Raw genomic sequence first — 20748 nt, 5'->3', positions numbered from 1 at the left:
AGTGACACAAACCTAATTTTATATGTCTTTTCTTTCCTTTCTTTCTTTTTCCTTTTTTCCCTTTCTGACAGAGAAGTAATGTGCTTAAAATAAATTGATGGATGACCATCCATATTCATTGTGGGCATGCTTTGAGAGCTCTCCCATCCTCTCCCCCTCCCTTCCTCATACTACTGCACAGGAACACAGCTTTGGCTGCCCAAACCGTGGCCCCATGCAGCAGCTAATGGTGATTTTGCCTTCTTTCACCAGCATTAAATAGGCCTTGGCTGACCCTGCCAAGGGCTTTCAGTAGAACAACAGCATGGGAGAAACAGAGGCACCTTGCAAGAGAAACTCAGCATCTCCCAGGGCATCAATAAGGTGAAAGCATTGACCAAGGAGCTTGGGAAAGTGTGTTGCTGTTGACAAAGCAGCTGAGGTTCTATAACAGTATTTCATGGCAAATAGTCATGAATTTACTGGCCGGGGTTATTCAGATGATATTTGTGTGACTCCTTCAGCTTAAGGCAAATACTTTGAAGCTGACTGTTTCCTGCAGCTTGCAGAAGTGTGGCTGCATGTTCTGAAATGTCTAAGCACTCATTTGGCAAGTTAGTAATCACAGCATCCTCGTAAAGTCTCCTAAAGTGATTTTCAGACTGTCATCATTAATAGTGCAATCCTAGGAAGGCCAGCTGAGCCACAGAGCAGAGAGAGCAGACATCTCAGGCAGCAAAATACAAAGGACAGATGCTTTTTTGTGGGGGAGAATGTGGGCTGGAGTGGTATTTGCCTGCATTTTTCCCTAGGCCAGTGACTCCAACCCAGCTCAATCCAGCTTTAGTTTTGAGGACACAGCTACAATGAGAGTCCAGCAGGAGAACTACTCCTCTGCTTGTTGCATCCCTCACATTACTCTCTGTGGATCTGAGGGGCTTCCACAGCTGGTCATGCTCCCATCCTGAGAGCATCTTTTGTGACTCAACAACAACTGTGCTCAGAGCATAGTTGTTGTATCTGTCTGAGCACAAGACCTTTCTTTGCAGGAACATCAAACTACATGTACAAACAAGCAGGGTTTTTTTCCCTGGGGAATGGCACCTCTGGGTTTCTACTCTTGTGTTCCTCCTCCCAACAAGTGTGCCAGGTGTCTCAGAGGGCCATGCTGGCCATCTTTCTCATGGTCATAATGGTTGCTCCTTTGTGTGACAGAAGCCTCAAGACTTTCAGTTGAACAGTTTCCAAGTTAAGCTGATAAATCTGTGTAATATCAAAATCTTCTTGGCACTGCTTTATCCAACCATCCAGGGAGGGAAACAAGGTGAGGTAGGAAGAGAACATATCTGTTAGTGCTCTTACAACAACACCTGGTTACCAGGGTTGGAGAGAGCTGTATTGGGTCCTGTTGGCCATTGCTGGTTGCCAGGTAGAGAGGACTGTGTTTGGTCCTGCTGGCCATTCCTGGTTTCCAGGTAGAGATGGCTCTGTTGGGTCCTGTTGGCCATGCCTGGTTGCCAAGGTTTGGGGAGGGAGGGCTGTGTTGGGTCCTGTTGGCCATTCCTGGTTGCCAGGGTTGGGGAGAGCTCTGTTGGGTCCTGTTGGCCATTCCTGGTTGCCAGGGTTGGGGAGAGTTTCGTTGTATCCTGTTGGCCATTGCTGGTTGGCAGGTAGAGATGTCTGTGTTGGTCCTGTTGGCCATGCCTGGTTGCCAGGGTTGGGGATGGCCACTTTGGCAGTGATAGCTCAGACAAGGTCTTGCTACCACTGCCAGCCATGGGAAATATCCTTTCTCTTAAGTGACAAAGACTCATGTTCTTGGAGGTGAAATATCAAATTTCAGTGCCGGGCTCTGCGAGGGAATTGTAATTGTATCTGTCTGCAGCAGGCAGATCAATTGCATAATTCTGGTGCTCCGACTGCTATATCATAGTGAGGAGCCGAGTCCCACCACACAAAGAAAGCCAGTCACGCCCAGGAATGCATTTCCACAAGCAGCTGAATTACCAGGGAGCCTCACTCTGCAAAGGCACTATCTCTGCCTGCTCTGCTCAGGAGATGCTCAGACATGATTGTCATATTCCACGGAAAGAAAGCCTCCTGCGAGGCCCCTGGATGTTCCGCAGTAGATTGCGACACCCACGCTGCCTTCCTGCCTTCATTTCCAAGGTGTCTGTTTTATTTCATTGGAGGAACACGTCACCATTTATTGATATGTGACTTTATTCTGAAAGGTCTGCCCAAGCTCCATGTAATGGTTTTCCTCCTTTCAATCAGAACATCCAGGAAGGAAAGTAACTCTTGAATATTTTACTGTAGCAGGAAATGTCTCTGTCTCTGCCCTCTTCAATATTAAAGAAGAGATTAGCAGATATCCTGGAAGCAGGCCATATTATTCACTCTCTTCCCACTGAAGCCAAAGGTGAAACTCCCATAGAAATAAATGGAGCAGGTTCTGCGGTCACTCAGCCGCTGAGTTCATGTGATCTGCAGTGGAATTATTTCCCTTTTTGTGATAGAAACCTCTGGATACATTTCTCCTCCTCTGTGTGAACATAAACACCAGTGCTGGAGATGCCGATTTAGTGACGTGGTGGTAAAACCCTGCTTCTGCAGAAGCTGCTGACTTTGGTGAGCCTGGGGTTTGGCCTTTGCTGTGTCTGAAAGCCTGCACACCTCTGGACAAACATTTCAGGGGTTAAAATTCAAATCTTGTTCTGTTCCAAAAATTTGTTACTCTGAGACAATGCTTCTCCATTTTTGTCCCCTCCTCTTTTTTTCTTTTTTTTTTTTTTTTTTTCTGGACAAATAGTTATGTGGCATGAGACTTGTTATAGTTGGAAACATCCCTAAGTAAACAGCTGAGCTTAAAAATACTCCTTTTTTTTTTGTCTGGCCTTTTAAAAAATGGTAGTTACTGCACAAAAAGAAGACTATGCCGATGCCAATCACTGCGTCCTGGCTGAAAACAGGAAACTGCCCCCAGTGTCTGTCCCCAGCACTTTGAGGACCCTGCTTGGACATTCAAAGCCTCATTTGAGGATGTTCCCTGTGCTATGAACTGGATCTCTTGATCTCTCTTTTTTCTTTATTTCATGAAGTGGAAGGCTGCCTATCACAGATAAATGTATATCCTGCCTGTCTGCTTGCTGGTCTCTATAAGGCTTCACTCGTTTTGCTGATGATTTTCCAGCTTCTCCTCAATCTGGTAAAGGAGATGGGGAGCTACTTGCTTATCCGGACCTGCTCTTGTAGGTGCTTCCCAGTGCTCACTAAACCACCTGTGTTATCCCAGGCATCCTTTCATTTCTGAATCCCAGAGGAGGGTTCTGTATTTCAGCACAAAAAGCTGCCTCTTGCACTGTGCTCAGGCAGCTTAGGAAGCAAGGAGAGATGGAGTTTGCATAATTTTCTGGTGCAGCACACAAGAGCCCCAAGACTATTTTGGATCTTAAAGCCTGACTTCAGGAGTTAGCAAAACAGGTCTTGCCGGTTTGTTTCCTCAAGTCACACTTCTCCAGGTTGATGCTGCCACAGAGCCTCCTTCAAGGTTTCCCAGATGTCACAGAAATCTTTGCTGAACTGGAGAATGCCTTTTCCCAAAACAAGGGCAAGTCAGGAGCTTTGGTTTGGCCCTAACGTTTTTCTGCCTTCAGTAAGAACTTTGTAAGGGAAAAGGAGGTTGGGCTGCCTGAATGGAAACGTGTTCCCTGATGCTGATGAGTTCAGCTCAGCATCCTCCAGCATCTGTTGTTAATTCCCCAGAGATGCTCTCTCCTGCTGCCAGGTGCTATGCCTGCAGACATTTTACTGTTCTAGATTTCAGTTGGATTTCCAGGCAACTGCTTTTTAATTTTTTGAAGTCATTTCTTTCTTGAGGACAAATCAGATATCCTGTATGTTCCTTTCTTCCATATCTGCTGCAAATCAGATTCATTTTGGAGAGCAAAGTCCATGGTGTTGATGAGCACAGTCCATGGTGCAGGTCATGAATGACCAGTCCTTGACCATCCCCAGGTCTTGGGAGCCTCTGGACCTCTGTGGAGACAAAAATTAGCTCATGTTGCCAAGGCCACAAATGCATTTAGTATCACAGTGGTTAAGAGAAGAGAACAGAAAAAGCATTTTGCATCATTATAGGAATAAAGCCATTAGCTACTCATTCCTAGAAATACACCACTCCTGACACTGTCTTCTCTGGCTCTGAGCCTGTAGGACTCTATGAATGTAACTGAGCTCTGTTCCCACCATTGCAAAAAGGGGAAAAGCCTGTTAGTTTTATTTGGTGAGGGCAGTTGTAGGAAGAAACAATCTGATTGTTCTTTGCTTTGCTTATGAAAATGTAAAGCTCAACCTGTAACCTGCCGGTCATCTAAGACCACCAGCAGAATCCAGAGTCAGAGCTCTTGCTCAACACCTGAAGGAAGAACCTCTGCTAGATTTTGGCATCCCACAGAGTGATGCACCCCATTTGGCTGTTGAAGGTTGGTGCCCTCGTGTCTTGGAAGGATTTAATGACAATCCCCTGTTTGCCATCACTCAGAATTGGGAAGCCCATTTGTAGGAAAGGCCTTCCCCTCCTCTCACCAGCACTCCCCTCAATGCAGAGCACTGCACACTGAGTCAGTAGTGAGACCAACAGATCTTCCTTAAAAGTAACCAGGGTTGCAAAGCCAGTTTCCCTCATCATTTTTCAGAGCACACAAAGGCGAGTGGGTGCCTCTTCTCTCAGCCTCTGTGCATGACACCTATGCTGTCCCATGGATGTGGTGGCTCTCCAGGGCCAGCACAGCTCCAGAGCTCATGACAGCGCAGCTCAGCAGGACTTGGTTAATCATTTAGGCAGCCCCCATTAATTCAGACATCTCAGGCTCTCTGTTCGGTTCCTCCCTCGGGTTTTGCAGACTCTGAGCAGACAGATTTATTGGGGTCTTAGGCATAATCAGGAACAAATTAGCCTCTGTTAGGATCACACACTGTCCTGGATCACAGCTATTCAAAGGCTGCTTTCCCCTCCATGTGAGTATGAATTAAGTCATCGGGCTGAAGCAGGCCTTGAGTATTCTTTTATCCCAAACACATGATCTTATCAGGAGCCCATTACGTTTATCACCGCATTAGGAGGGAGCATTTGGAGCCAGCGCAGGAGTTTGTTGCACTAAAAATGCTGTGCTTACTTCAGTGCCTGTCATGGAAAGAAGTCAGTGCTTTGGGAAGGCCGGGGAACACTGTCTAAAGGCATGTGCCTAAAATTAGGCTGTGAGTTAGTGGGTGTTTGCATGGGGGGTGGCTGAGTCGGGGATGTGCAAAGGGAGCGCCCGTGCGTTTGTGTGTCAGTGTTTCTGTCAGCGTGGGTGTGCAGCAGCCTGGTGATGTTTCACTGTACGTGTGCGTATCTGACTCTGCATATGTTTATAGGCTGAAGGTCAGGTCTTTTTAACAGGGTAGGTATTTTCCTTTCATCCCCCCACTGCTTTTTTTCAGAAATAAGCCTCTTTTCATAAAACGACAAAGAAATGCTTTTTTTTCCCAAAAATACATATTTGCATCTGTTTGGCATTTGGTTTTGAGGACTTTTGATTGCTGATCTCAGTCTTTTTAGGGCTGAATATTTCTCAGAGATTTCTGTTGGGCCTTTTACTCTAAGTGGGACAAAGTGGGTAAGCCAATTAATTGTACCCTACTGTCCTGACACCTGACTTATGCCTTGATGTGGGAGAGGAGCAGAACAGGAGATGCAGAAGGATAAGGTGAGGGAACCAAGAATTTTTTCTCCATGGCCATGACAGTGACATTCTCATTCCACCCATCCCTTGAGCTGGCCAGACACAGGGCATGGCTCTCCCAGGGATGAATGAGCCCCATGGGGGTGGCACTGCTGGGTTGCCTTAGGGCCCATCAGCACATCCACCCAGACACCCCAGGAGCCATTGTCATCTCTTGTCTGGGAAAACTCCCCCAGGCCCTCCTCTGAGCGCTTTGAGGAGTGGGATGTATGTTTGGTGGCTCCCAGACAAATGAGGATTTTAAGATGTGACATGTAAGGGCAAGAAGTTTGGCCACCCTGGGAAAATTCATTCAGGACTGCACTCATACAGCTGAAAAACTTCCAGGCTGGTGCTCCTTTTCACCAGCTCGGAGCTCTGGCTTGTCAAATACACAGTTGCCTACATTAATCCATGCACACAAGTTGTCCACAGAGGCTGTGATGAAATCAAACCATAATGACATTTTTCCCTGATAGACTTCTCTATTCTTTCAAAGCCACCCTCTCTTAAACACCTAGAATCTTCCACAGGAGGAAAAGGAGTGAAAGTCATTAAATAATTGACTAGCAATAAACTGATGTTTTCTGGCTCATGATGGTATTTCACTGTGTAAACCAGGAGAAAAAATAAACAGGGGATTTAGTAGATTGGAAGTAGCTCAAAATTGAGCAGCCCTTGGATTTTCTGACACCTAGCTCATGATAGTCCAGTGCTACCGACAGGATTCTCCTTAGGGATCCTTTCCATCAGTCCAGCTAGCAGCTCTGGCTAATTTCCTACCATTTTTTTCAACAGGCTTATTTGCCAGACAAAAATACAACAGGCTGTCAGAACTGGATACCTCTGGGGACTGGCAATGATAATACAATACAAAATAGGATACCAACAGGTCAAAGGTTTCCATTTCACAGAGTACTCTAATGACTGAAAGTCATTATTGCTATGCAGTCTGTTTGAAAAGAGTAGATGGATCTCAGTTCAGTTTTTAATGGGCCAGTGTTACAGAAACAACCTCAAAAATTTGGCATCTTTGTTGGCAGTCTCATTAGAGAAGCCACAGAATAAATGGGCAAGGATAATAAAGTCTCCTGCTGCTTTTGATCCTTTCAGGTCAAATCTGAGTCATGTTGGTTGAAGCCGTGTGTTTATGTGGCAAACTCACCCTCACACTGTGTGTACTGTATCTGCCTTGGATAAACAGATCTGTTTGGCCCTTTGGTCACTACAACTGTGAACTTGGCAGTTTTCACCATCTCTGCAGCCACAGTTGCTGTTGTTGTTGTTGTTGATTTGCAGATATCTTTTAAAAACAAAAAAAGGGAAACATTTTAGACCAAACCCTCCGCTGGCATTTTTCCACCCCAGCTGGTGGAATTATGCCAACACCCACATTTGCCTCTCTATGTATTTTCTGTCTCTGCTTTCTTCTATCTCTTTTAAAAGGAGATAGATGAAAATAAGCAGAACCCCCCTAACATTAGGAAATATCTTCATGGAATTGCCCAATACAAAAGTTGGCTATTGTTGCTTGGCTTTATTTAAATCACCTTGGTATGACCCAGAAGTGACCAATGCTTCCACTCAAGGTGCCCTGACCCAGCAGATACACAACCACTGATGGTATCAGGACCTAGGAGCTACCCTGCAGACATGTGTGGTTTGTTTTCTCTGTTTCCCCATGCAGATGAGCCCAGCAGGTGCTATTTCCACGATGGCGATGGAGTCTGTGAGGAGTTTGAGCAAATGACCAGCATCAAGGACTGCGGCGTGTACACTCCCAAAGGCTTCCTGGACCAGTGGGCTTCCAACGTCTCTGTCTCACACCACAGTGACCAGCAGTGCCCAGGCTGGGTGGTCATTGGCCAGCCAGCAGCAACCCAGGTAAGGACAGCACGTTCCTCCTCCTCTCCTGGAAGTCCAGCAAGGAGCAATGCTCTCTGGTGGAGCTCAGTGGTCAGCGTTCAGGGGTGCTGTCACCCCTGCCTGCTCACTTGTTGCTTCACCAAGGATGGAACCCTGGCAGCAGCTTCTCTCTTTCTGAGCCTGATTAGTAGTGATGAGTTGAAATTCAGTGCCAGTCACCCAACTGGAGCTGGCTGAAGTTGCGGCTGGGGTGATTCAATGAGCTGTGCAGGAGTCACCTCTCCCAACCATCATCACCTCAGAGATAGACGGGCTCCTCACAGCAAGCACAGGGAACGAGCTTGTGGCAATGAGTTCTGAAGGCTAATGCCGAATAATACAAAAGAGTGTTCTTTCTTTTTTTAATAGTTTTGTGTTTTCTGCCTCCCAGTTCCATAAAAGCACCCTATTGTTCTATTCTGAGAAAGGTCCTGTCCATTCCCAAAGCCATTCATTAGCTTTAACCCCCTTCTCCTATGTCTCCTTTGTAACATAAATAGCTCCAGTTACCATAACTTTACCTTTTGTCTCTTTGAGAGAATTAGATCCAAATGAGTTAAAAAAAAACATTAGATAGATGTCTGGAAAACAGAGCTGTACATGATGCAGATGCAGCAGTTCAGATGCAACCTGATTTGGGAAAGCCCATGTTGCTTGTTGATGGTTTTTAGAGGGAAAGGCTCTTCATATATAAAAGCTGCTTTGTTTATTCCTCCTTCAGCCCTCACTGTTATCCCTTACTAGAGAGAGAAAACTTATCACACTAATCAACTTTGGCTGACTTTTGGTTGGATGCAGAAAAGTTTTTCTAAGAATCTAATTATCCAAGAGGTGTCTTGAGTGGGCAGTGCAGAGAGGAGTGCCGTGTCACAGATATGACAAACAGATCTCTCTGTGAATAGTAGATGTTAAGCATTTCCAGTTGGCTTGCAAGAGAAAACATCTTTATGCAAGAGACTTGGCCTTGCTCGCATTGCACAAGTCTGTAACAAATTAATGACCAGGTCAGTTCTAAATGCACAAAGCGTGGTTAGCTGGCAGAGAATCAAGACAGAATCCCAAGCCCAGTATTGACTTTTTGTCATTGTCTCATTTATTATTTCACACTGTAAAAGGAACTTTCCTCTGGACCCTTTCTTGTGCCTTCACAACTTCTTTCTCGTTCAAGCTCCCTGTGCAGACCAAAGGCCAGTGGCTCCAGCTCAGGTGCTGCTTTTTGGGCATGTCCCCAGGCATTCTATCCCCCTGCAGCTGCTCCAGAGCTGCCCTGGTTTTCTCTGAAGCACTGGTAGGAGCTCAGCCGCACCACACAGTAGGTAACATATGGTCCTGTGATGGAAAAACCACCACCACGCACTCACACAACACAAAGCCCTGCTGTGTAGCCACAACTCAGGCATGTTTGTTGTACCCAGATGAGATGAAGTTGTCACAGCCTTGTTTTAAAAAAAAAAAAAGGCAAAAAAAGCTGTTGTATTTATAGGCAGAGCAGTGGCATATCACACACTGGTAGAGTGAATGGGAACATGCCTGCTGTTATTGCCTGGCCCCTGGGGAGATAACAGTGTGCTATTTACTTCCAGCAAAAAGAATTTTTGCTTTAGCTCAGCTGGTCCTATTACGCCAGTTTGAGTGCATGGGGATCATTGACCTTTTAAATCATATAGATGATGGGAAAGTTTTTGTTTCCCCCAGGAACAAGACAGTTGTCTTGGGAAAGCACCTGACTTGTCGCTCTGGAGAGGTGAGGTGGGGCAGCAGGTCATCAGTCTGTTAGCTTGTGGAGATGAAAATTAACCTAAGATCTCCTCTAATCGCTGCATGTAATGATCACTGGTGTGTAAACATGTTTGGCTTCATTATCTGCACAAGCACTGAGCCTTAGGGGTTTTCTGTATTGATGAAAAGAGCACCTTTCCTCACCCAGATACCTTTCAGAGTAGGTTGTGTGCTCGCTGGTCTTGTGCAAACTTTTCGTGTTGTTGCTGGGTAGCTTCCTGATTAATCAGAGTGGTATTTCTGTTGGCTTCCCATCAGGAATGCCATGAAAGATATGTTTGAGTGCAGTGCCCAGCAATATACAGAATACATAAGCTGCCTGTTTGTCAGCCATCCCCGCCTCTCATCCCTGCCCCGGCGTTCTCAAGGCGCTTTAAAACATTTTAAGCACGTCCTGACTTAAAATGTTTCTCATCCTTAGATATCTCAATGCCAGGTTCTCTGCATGACTGTCATAGTTCTGTCAAGGCTTTTTTCTGAGGAGTTTGCATCCTAAGTTGGTTGGTTGTCGTGGTATCTCTGAGCAATATCTGCCCATGTGCCTTGTTTACCTGCTGGGGGATTGCTGATAAGCACAAGCTGGAGAGCACTTTGTTGTTATTGCAGGGCTGTTTCTGTGACCCCTTTGCTCAGTTCACTGCAGACATTGCCCATGTCTGCAGCTGGCTTTGCCTTAGATACTCAGTTATTAGCTTGAGATGGCTCTTACATCACTTGCTAGTGTGAGGCTGCCGACTGGCAACATAGTAAGGGAGATAAAAAAGAAAGTTCTCAGTATAAGATTTGTTTTGAACAATAAAACGCTTACAAAGAATGACACAGTCTTGGCGAAGAGATACAGATTTGAGAAATGGAAAGGTCAAACAGCCCCCCCCTTTAAACAATCGCCCTTTCTGCAGAAGCAAGACTGAGAGACAGCCACTTCTACTTTCCTGGCAGCCACCCTTCAGTGCTGATTAAGAAATATTCTCAGTACTGACAGCATCATATTCAGAGCCAAAGAGGGCCAGTCAGCAACATTGCACCAGCACAGAAATGTAAGCACCAGTGCAGGGTAGTTTTGCACTTTGATTTCTAATCTCGTGTCTTACACAGACCTGGAAGCAGATGCTGCTCAGTACCTGTTGTCAGCTGCAGAAGGAATTCAGTAATAAGGATTTTGCTCACTCTTGAGCTGGCGTTTTTCCCCCTCTTTCTTCTGCTGTGAGTTTGCAAACAGCCTCTCCCTGCACATCAGTTTTCTTTTGCCGGGTTTGTGCACAGGGCGAGTGCATTAGCTCCTGTTAGTCTCTCCTGCTGGAGTCAGTCAGAGCAGGGAGGATATTTGGATATTTTGCTAAGGGCTCTGGAGGAAGCCTCTGACAGGCCTGTTCCAGGAGGGATGCCGCAGCTGGGGTGAGCAGAGCACAGGCAGATGAGTGCAGGCTGATCACAGGACACTGGAGATGACATTTCTCCTTTCCTCTTGCTGGTGGCACTCCTGCTTTCGGAGAACTGATTCATCTGCAGCTTCCCCTTGGGCCTTTACAAAAGAGAATTATAGGAAAGGACTAAAGTGTCTTTAGGTGGCTGATTCCTGACCCTGTTACTCCTGTCACAGCCATGTGTGCTCAAGACTTGGCTGTTGCTGTGGGTTGGTGATTTAGAGGGACAATCCCCCAGGAACTGCCTTTTGTTGCATTTCCTCCCAGCTGTGCAGAAATTGTTTAGACCAAGCATCCATACGTGTATACTATATATATATATATATATAAAACTTTTTTTTGCCCTATGCCATTGTTTGAGCTTGGTTTTCTAGTGTATGGAAAAAGCCACCCAGCTCAGGCACAGTTAACAGAATGGGGACTCTTTCCCAAGGCTGCTGGGCACAGACAGATCCTGGGATTCGTTTTCATTCCCGGACTAAAGAACACACCCTGTTCTCCTCTGGGTACCCCACAGGGGCTTCTATGGAGTAAGAAGTTGTGGAAGAGGATTCCTATTACATCTTTCCCACAAACAGAGGCCCCCTCCTGCCCCATTACCATTCCCACAATTGCTCTCCTCCAGACTTGCTGCAGCAAACCTTCCACCAGCAGCAAAGATGTCTAGAATTGCACTGTGTCTGGAATAGCCCACAAAAGGAGAAGACAGGAGCACAAAAATATCCTGACTACTAAAAGAAATAACGTGGTAGAGCAAGGGCTCCAAGATTGGTAAGAAAATACCATAAGAAAGTTAAAGAGAAATATGATGAAGTTCTCTGCCATGCAGTTTTATTCTGTCTAATAAATATAATGCTGAAGATAATTCCCCAAAGATCCAGCAGAGCCAGCAAAGAGAGTAATCTTGAACAGGAGTGGAAAGAGAGGAAACCTGCAACTTTTAATGGAGAAGCCATTCCTTTCCTTTGGGGTGATCTTGCTGAGAAGAGGGAGGGTGTCTGTCTGTCGGCTCTGCAAGTGGCCCTTTTTGAACTTCCCAATTCACAGCCAAGTCCTGTTGCTCTTCAACGGTAAGAGTTTTGTTGTGGTTGGAGGGATAAAAAATCCCCATTTTTAATAAGATGATTTGCTTTGCAAATGTCTTTGTTATTTATAGCCGAGCCAGACTTTGAACCACTAAGCTCTGGAGGATGAGGGCAGAATCCCACTAAGCAAAACCATTAATGGAGGAACCATGAGTGATCAGAGACCAGTTCTGGAAAAAGCTGAACTGGACACTGTGCACAGGCTGTCACAGGAGGAATGTAGGTTTGCTGTGCGTGGCTGAGCTCATTTCCAGTACTGGCTGATCCACTAAAGGGCCTCAGCTTAGGTTACACAGTCTCCCAGTCTAAAGTTAGTTCCAGGGGTCCAAAATTTTGTCTTCATTTCCCCTGGAAACTACAGACCAGCCAATTTGGTCTTTTGCCTGAGGCTGGAGAGCTGCGTCATGAGCCTGGCCCTGACTGTCAGGCAAAATCAGGATGGAATGCTCCTTCCTTGGATGAAGTAATGATACTTTTCATATTTTTCTTTTTTTTCCCATGTGCAGTGATTAATTAAGCCTTATCACAGCCACATTGCTTGGTTTCTGTTCTGTTTAATAGAGGTGGAAATGGGAGCATGGAAAGGTAAAGCTCCTGTTTGAGGATTAGACCTCAAAATCCTTCAGAGACATTGCAGGCACTGGGCATTACTGAGCCTAAACCTCCCAAGGACTAGGAAGTTCAGGATGTCTTGAAAGGGAAGTGTTCCTATCTTGGATAAAAAGAAAAGTGTTCGTGGCTTGCTGAGAGTTTCTGCCTGGGACCAGACCCCTGGAGGGGTTTGAGGTCATTAAATCTGCATTTTAGCTCTGTCAGCCCCCTCACATCATCTTGTTTGGGAATTAATCAGTCTTGATCCTAGCACAGTTTGGCTGTTCATTCCCAGTACAAAAGGACTGGTAAACTGTCCCACCATCTCCTTGCTTTAATGCCTGGAAATGTTGCTTCCCACCTGACTTGCTGGGAAAGCTGGATTCTGCAACTTTTCTGCCAAGGAACTCCACTGCTCCTTATTTGCACGTTTGCTTTGCTGCTCTGCCTCACTGGAGGAGGTGGTCCATGCCAGAGTTGAGGGATGCTACAAGGATGTGTCATATGCCACTAGTGCCATGACTCAGGAATGATCTCAGCATTCTGGGGAGCTAAATGAAATGAGAAATGGGATTTCTAGGTAGGCTGGCTTGGGAAAGGCTCATTTGCAGAGAGTTGGCTGAGGAAGAGCGTTATCCTGAAAGTGAGTGCAGAGCTGGCTGGAGGATGCTGCCCCTCACCTGGCTGCCTGCTCCCAGCCAGGACAGACAGGGATCCCCTCCACCCCCGTGGCTTCCAGGGCTCCTCTGCTCCTGGCTGGAGCGAAGCTCAGACCCCATGGCTGATGTTGTAGCCTCTGGCTGATTTGTGTAAGGGGAGGATGGAGAGAACACAATGAGATGTCAGAGGAGATTCCAAGCAATTTTGACAAACACTCAAGGGATATATATTTTTTTTTTTTCTTTCCACTCCCTTCCCCCCCCCTTGGTTTTTAGAATAATTTTTCAAGAGCACATATGCAAGTCATCTAAGAGAATCAGAACAGTGAGTACCAGGGGCTGGTACACTGTGTTCCCTTTGTGTACTGTAGAGAAAATAGATAAAAGAAACAAAGAATGATGCAGAGAGCAAAGCAGCCAACCGTACTCTAAGAGAGGTTCAATCTGACTTTTTCAGAGATGAAGGTCAAACCAAAAATCCTCAGGTGCCGGAAATTGGTCCCATCTTCCTAGAACCAGGAGAGATTTACCACTAATGAAACGAGAGCAGAATTCCATGACATTTGTTGTTTCTAGAAGCAAGAAGAAAGGCAAGAAAGGAATATTGTCCTGGGCAGCAATGGGGATTATGTGCTCCTTTAGGAAGTAAATTACCATTTTATGATCATATCTGCTGTACACCCAGCCACCCACCCAGATTAGAGGCATCAATAGAGAACAGCTTGGACCCCCCTGGCACCGGCGAGCCGGGCAGCTGGACCCCCCGACAGAGGCTCTGCTCATTAACATGCACTGCTCTGAAAGGAGACCCCCCCTCCTCGGCCCTTGCCCCTCAACCTGCCACTCTCCCCGCCTGCTGCTGCTGCTCACAAGCCTTGGGATGCAGAGCATGTCCAGCCGTGAGCGTGGGATAGCTCCCCTGCATCCCATCCGGGTTGTTTGTCTTGGGTCCCTCTCCATTCAGAGCAGAATGATTTTTGCATAAATGCACCGACACGTCTGCTTTGTTCATGCATGAAGGGTTCTCGGCATTTCTCATCCCGCCCCCCATCTTCTCCCTGCTCCCTGGCATGTGGCTTCACCAGGCTTTTCCTTGATTTCCCTGTGCAGCAGCAAATAAACCTGCCTGAAGCAGTGCCAGGAGACCCGGCACAGTTAAAAACACCCAGATAGATCTAAACCCAGCAATGGGATGGAAAAGGGTGCAAGAGCAAAGCCATAATGGCTTTTACACTGTAATTTGGTTTCATGTTCTGCGCAAGGAAACATGTCAAATATGTAAACAGAGCTCTCCAGGGTTGTAATGTAGCTACAAAACCACGGATGTACAGGCAGGCAGGGTGCTGCTCTCCAGCAGAACGGAATGCCATCCCCAAAACCACACGGTCATTTCTTTAAGCTGAAAGTAAACTTTCTCATGCCAGGAGCAAAGAATTTCTTTTTTTTCTGGTAAATGAAGGATTGTCTGCACCACTTGTTTGGAGTACCGTGGGCATTTTCGCCCACATTGTCATAAGACACCTCGTATTTTGAATGCCAATGAATTTCAGGGTGTTCATCTTAAGATGTCTCTAAAAGGCATGGTTTCGGAGGATGGTGTTTGTCCTGAAAGTGTCTTGAGTCAATCCCTCTGTCCCCACCTGAAAATACGAATCAGTAGTAGTAGTAATAATAATAATAATAATAATAATAAATGAGGTGAAAACAACAGCAAAATGGGGACCATTTGGATGCCCTGTTGAGCTGCTCCAAGCCTCTCCTGTGCTGCCTCAGTTGCAGCTGTAACTCTGGAGGAACCCCACATCTGTGCTCACTTTTGGAAGTGCTGCCTGCAAAGCTGGAGGACTACTCTTTCCTCTGAGGTCATTTCAGTGGGGAATCTGATAAGAAGACATGATTCACCCTGGTAATTCAAATTCACATCTGGTAAGTGGCCCAGCTCCCCCGTGCTATCAGCAGGAGTCTCCTGGGGACTGGGTTTCCACTGTCGTCTCAGGGTCTGGCTCCAGGCTCTCACATGCGCCAGGAAATGGTTATTTGCAGGATCAGTGCTATTATCTGTCCCCACATGGACCTCCTCTCTGTGAAAGCCCTCAGCTCAGGAGAACATCAAGTTCTGCTCAGCCATTTTGGTAACTGGGCCAAAATCCCTACACTTAGCACTGCTGGCAGTGAATGCCATTTTTCCATTTTTTTGGTAATTAACCCTTGCATCATCACACTCAGAAGAGACAAGTCACTCTTCAGAGAGGGGAAGGTGAAGCACAGGGTAGAGATGACCTTCCTCACACCTTTCTCCATCCAAATCCCTTTGAATCATTTGGCCTTCCAGCAGTGCTGTTCTGTCACTGTGTGCGCATACACAGTGAGCTGGAGCAGCTGGAGAGGGAAAGCCTCACTCTATGGAAATTTACCTGGTTCCCAGAGGTTGTTCCTGGTGAGAAAGGCTGAGCCTTGGCAGCTAGGTGTTCCTCCAGCCCCTCTGCTGCCAGTCCATCTTCTCAGAGCCTGCTCCTGGAAGGCACTGAGGTGGAAAATTCTGAGTTCCTCTTTCACACAACATTTTAATTTCTCCAGAAACTTCTTCTGGGAGCAGCTGGGAGTTCCTCTGAACTCCCCTACAAACCTGGGGCATCAAGGACTAAATGTTCCAAGTATTTTGGCTTAATTTGTTGGAGTTTGGGGTTTATCAGAGCAACCAGGGTTGCTCCAAGGTGAGAAGGGAGTGACAGGCTATCCCAGAGAAGCTTTTTTTGGGTGGAGATGTGCATGGATTGGAGGCAGCAGCTGCTCTGTGGATGTGCCTGGATGGTCCAGCTCATTCAGAGGAGTTTGTTTGCAGGATGGTGGTTTCATTACTCTGCAGTTTCAGTGGGAAAAGCCCAATGAAGCAAGGGGGAACATTGTGATTTGCATACTGCAAGCCATGTCTTCAGGTGCTGAAAAACAAGCCGGAGGGTTTAAATTTCGATTAATACCCACTGATGTAGGGCTGATAGCTGGGTGGGATCTGAAAGGTTTTGCCAGCTGAGGTGTGACTGCTCCCTGGAGCACAGGGCAGCTCCTCTGAGCTCCCCTCCACATTCCCCTGGTGCCTCTCTGCAGCCTCCCTTTTCCTATTAAATCCAGGGCCTCTTCCCAATGCATCATCTCCCTGGATGTATCCAATTAAGGCCTGTTGACAGCCCAGAGCAGGCTTACACCCTCAGGATTAGAGGCATGTGTACGTCTTCATATAGGGAAGGACAACAACAGGGTGTCTGGCTGGCTCCCTGGGAGCACAGTGGGGAAAGCTGAGCAGCCTGGAGAGGGAAAAGGAGCCAGGGACAGGGAGATTTGCCAGATTTGCACCCCCAATTATCCCTGCCTGTGGAAACGCTGTGTACTGAGTGCAGTGTGTGGTTTGCACAGCCTGTTTACATGGGCCATAACCCTAAACAAAGCTGAAAAGCACGGCTTTAACTCTGGAAATAAAAGCACTGGAAACCCCTGGTTTTCTGCACATGAGAAAGTTTTGTTCTTTAAGCACACAGATGTTTTTAAATGAAAAATCACTCTTTTGACCTTTTCTGAGTGTGATCATGTGGTCGGGGCTGACATTAACCACTGCAGGGCTGTTTGCCTCAGGCACAGGCGAGGCTCAGGGAGGGCTCTGCAGGGCTCAGGGTGGCACCTGCCTTGGCTCACACCTCTGGGAAGTGGCTCCTGTGCCCCCTGAGCACTCAGGCTGGTGCAGGGATGGCAATATTTAGGGCTTGCTCCTACTATACTGGAAACAAAAGCAGTGGGGTTTTTTTCCTGCTTGGGAGCTGAAAAATTTGTGGCTTAATTTCTTTCTCATGTATCTCTCTTTTTATTAGTGTCATTGTCCATGTGCTTCTAAGCATCTCTGTCCACCTCAGCCAGTGTGTTATCTGATGGAGAACTCAAGCTCTTAAGCGATTTGTTGTTGTTGCTTTTGTGTTTTCTCTACCTAGAGAAAACTTTCTCTGGGTAGAGAATTCTTTCTCTGCTTTTGTGTTTTCTTTATCCAAACAAATGTATGGCAGCAGCTCTGGGAAGGAAGGAGGGGATGTTACCAAGTGGATTGTACCACTCTTTGCCTTACAGGAGCTGCAAAAGTACAATGAATCTAGTGAGCCAGAACTATGAATATAATAACAAAAACATATTTAAGATCCTCCTAAAGTGTGGCACACATTCTGCCTTTGACAGTTTGATTTTCTGGTGCCAGCTGCTTCATCCAAACAAATGTATGGCACCAACTCTGGGAAGGAAGGAGGGGATGTTACCAATGGATTATACCAACCCCTCTTTGCCTTACAGGAGCTGCAAAAGTACAATGAATCCAGTGAGATAGAACTATGAATATAATAACAAAAATATATTTAAGATCCTCCTAAAGTGTGGCACATTCTGCCTTTGACAGTTTGATTTTCTGGTGCCAGCTGCTCCCGAATGAAACGCTCCAGCCGAAGGAAAAACAAATCCAAAAAATTTCACTTTTTCTCTGCTCCTCGGTGATGAAAGCTGATGGGATGGGATTGTTTTGCTTTGCTGCAGCACCCCACGGCCAGCCTTGGCCTGCAGCTCCTCGAAGCTGTGCTGCAGTGGACCTGGCCCGCTGGAGGCAGAGACGGGCAGCTCGGGAACCCGAGCGCTCAGCCAACAATAATGTTCTGGCTCCTGTATTTGTTTAACCTTGCTCTCCAGTGGATGGATATACAGTCTGCTAAAGCACTTATCAGTCTATAATGCCTTCACACTTCTGTGAGCAGTAATGTGGAAGTTGTAGACAGGAGCTCGTGCTGCAGCTTGAAAATGTCTTTTAGTTTTAATGAGGCTGATACTTGCAGAACTGAAGGCATAAGTTCTTGTTTGGGTGTGCTGCTGCTTGATCCTGAGGTGGGATCCCAGCAGTGCTGGGGTGGAAGATGCTGCTTTTTGAGAGCAGCATCTTTAGGTGCTACTGCCAAGCTGAAGAAAGAGCAGAGGACTGACAGGAATAAACAGGAGCACATGTCAGATTGCTGGATTGCACTTTCATGTGCTGCACAGGAGGCTGTGTTGTGCACTCAGAACCACCTCTTGATTCTGCATCCCTTCAGTTTGCATCTCTGAATGGCAAGAGAAGCAGGGGCATGTGCAAATTGCACCCAGGAGCTCCAGATGCTGGGGTTTGCTTGTGAGCTGCCATGAAAGATGAGTTGATTTTTAAATCCCATTAGTGCAATTATTTCTTCTTTTTCTTGATCTATTTTTCTGTAGTTTCTGTCCTTGGCTTAACCAATGTCCTCATGGTGATCCTTTGAACCGTGCAAAAATCATCTGGTTAGGGTTTTGTTGGAAATCAAAACTCCATATTGGTTTTTTTCCTTGAGTACAGCAAGCATCCTAGATATTTGATTACACCTGGCTGGCTGTCAAAGCCCATGTGAGTTTGGGATAGGGCCAGTCAGAACTGATTTACAGTTTTTTCAGGTATGCCATGTGAAGTTTATGGTTTGATGTGATTTTGATTTGAACTCACTGGTTTTTAAATGAAGTTTGCTTTGAATCTTGAGATAACAGAAATTCAAAGGGAAGCTCAAAGAATGCAGGTCTGCACGATTTAAAAATGGAAATATATTGTTCATACGAGCTCTTTGGAAGTGAAATAACTGCATTTTTGAGAAAGCTAAAGTTAATAACACACCTTGAATACACATGCAATCTGGGCCATCATCTAATGGAAATCCCTGTAGCTCCTTTTCGCTTGCCTCAAACTAAACCAACTTATATGACAAAATGAAATAGCCCTTGCATCTCCCACTCATTTCTGAATCACAGCCCTGTGTTACATCCAAAACTCTGAGGAAATTTCCCTTTGGAGATGAACACTATTGTTGTAAAGTAGAGGAATTTATCATCTTGTCACATTGCAGGCAAACTATTGGTGCCCTGTCCGTGGTGTTTTCACAGAAAGGTCACTTTCCAATTACTGAAAAAATCCAGCCAAATCTTCAGCTGAAAATCGTGGCTCTGTGCTGAGGAAGCTGTAATATCATGCTAATGGGATACTGAGTCTGTGAGGTCCAGACACATCAGCTGCTCTGGGTTCAAAGTGGACGTGGCTGTGCTGAGACTGGACACAGGGACGGGCAGCAGGGCTTTATTTCATCCTGCAGGAGATGTAAGCTGCTTCCCAATCCCACAGCCAAATCCTGTTCTTCATTACACAGGGAAAATTGACAGATGAGGTTTCCTCTGGCTTCTGAGCCAACTGAATCTGGGAGTAATATAGCATCAGTGTGTTACCCCAGGAGTTTCATCAGCTTCCAGTTGATAAAGCTTTGCTGTGGATCACCTGCCCACAGGCCTTTGTCCTGGAGCAGGACACGCTGCAGTTTTTCATCTTTTGCCACCAGACCTTGAGGGACCCCAATGAAAACTAGTAAAAATAGACAAAGAATATGAAAAACTGTGTTATATGATAACACAGAAAAACTGTGTTATCTGACACAGAGGACAAGGAGAATTTTGGGGGAGAAGATGCAGTTGATGAGCATCAGGCATGAGGGGAATGTGCTGCTGTGGAAGTAGCAGTAGACTGTAAGGTCAGGTGGCTGTTGGAAGAGAGAGACTCAGGTTTCTTCCCTCATTTTGTGTTTAGACTCTCTGCTGCTGGATCTCAGATTTGGTTTTAGCTTTTTATTTTATTTTCTGCAACAGAAACCCATTGGTAGTGCACATAAAGTTAAATATGTGTACCAGTTTGGGAAAAGTAGCTTTGAATGTTTTCCTCAAGTTTTAGAGGCCAACCTCTAAAATGACCCAAGGCTGACATTCATAGTTAGGCAGGCAACTTTAGACTCATATTTCTGATGAAATAAGTCCACTGACAAAGACATCTGATAATGACAATTGTCTGAAAGCACTTCTGACCAGAATCTAGGAGAAAACCCAGAGCAAAATTCCTTGTGCTGCTGTGTGTACAATTTCCATTTGAGCTCCGTGGGCTCCTGAGGTTTGGAATGGTCAGAGAAATTGGCTGGGGTTTGAGGTGTTTGTTGCAGGCTTTTAATGGTTCGGTGCTCACTTGTGGGCAACTTCATTTTTCCCTAATTCCAACCCAATTCCCAGCCTAAATGAGAAAAGCAGTGCAACAGCTTTGAGAACAGATTGGAGGTCTGTGCTGCAGTCGGCAAACTGGGTGGTGTCCATGTGGCAGTCAAGCTGCCTTACAATATTGGGCAATAAACAAGCAGGAACCTTTCTGATATTTAGCAACTGCACCATGGCTTCTCATCCTTGGGTGAGATTAACCTTAGCTCAGCAAGAACAATAACATATTTAAGAATAAAAGGGCTGGGTGACTGCCAGCACCCCGGTCTGGCAAGGGAGAGAGAAAGTTTTCAACTGTAAGGGATGTGTTAAAATGCTGCTTATGTCATGGTTGGGATCCTCTGGTGTGTGTTGAGTTAAATACAAATAACATTCTGCAGAGCAAACAGATAAATATTGTAGATTACTGTAGAATACTGTAGGTCTCAGTATTACAGCTGAAATCTATTCTTTAGCT

At 46.0% G+C, this 20748-nt stretch overlaps 1 protein-coding gene across 1 annotated transcript in view; it reads left to right on the top strand.

Annotated features, from left to right (window-relative positions):
* Positions 1–20748, top strand: part of PAPPA (pappalysin 1) — a 174548-nt gene that overhangs the window by 97527 nt on the left and 56273 nt on the right. The window contains exon 10 of the mRNA XM_054283889.1: positions 7432–7628. Coding sequence (XP_054139864.1) covers positions 7432–7628 — 197 coding nt within the window. The remainder of the gene's footprint in view (positions 1–7431; positions 7629–20748) is intronic.

The sequence above is a fragment of the Melozone crissalis genome, unplaced genomic scaffold (genome assembly GCF_028551555.1).
Source record: "Melozone crissalis strain CALT ecotype California unplaced genomic scaffold, PUWL_Pcris_2 ptg000041l_1, whole genome shotgun sequence".
NCBI classification, from domain to species: domain Eukaryota; kingdom Metazoa; phylum Chordata; class Aves; order Passeriformes; family Passerellidae; genus Melozone; species Melozone crissalis.
Note: the sequence above shows the minus strand (reverse complement) of the source record. Positions and strands in the feature narration are given on the sequence as shown.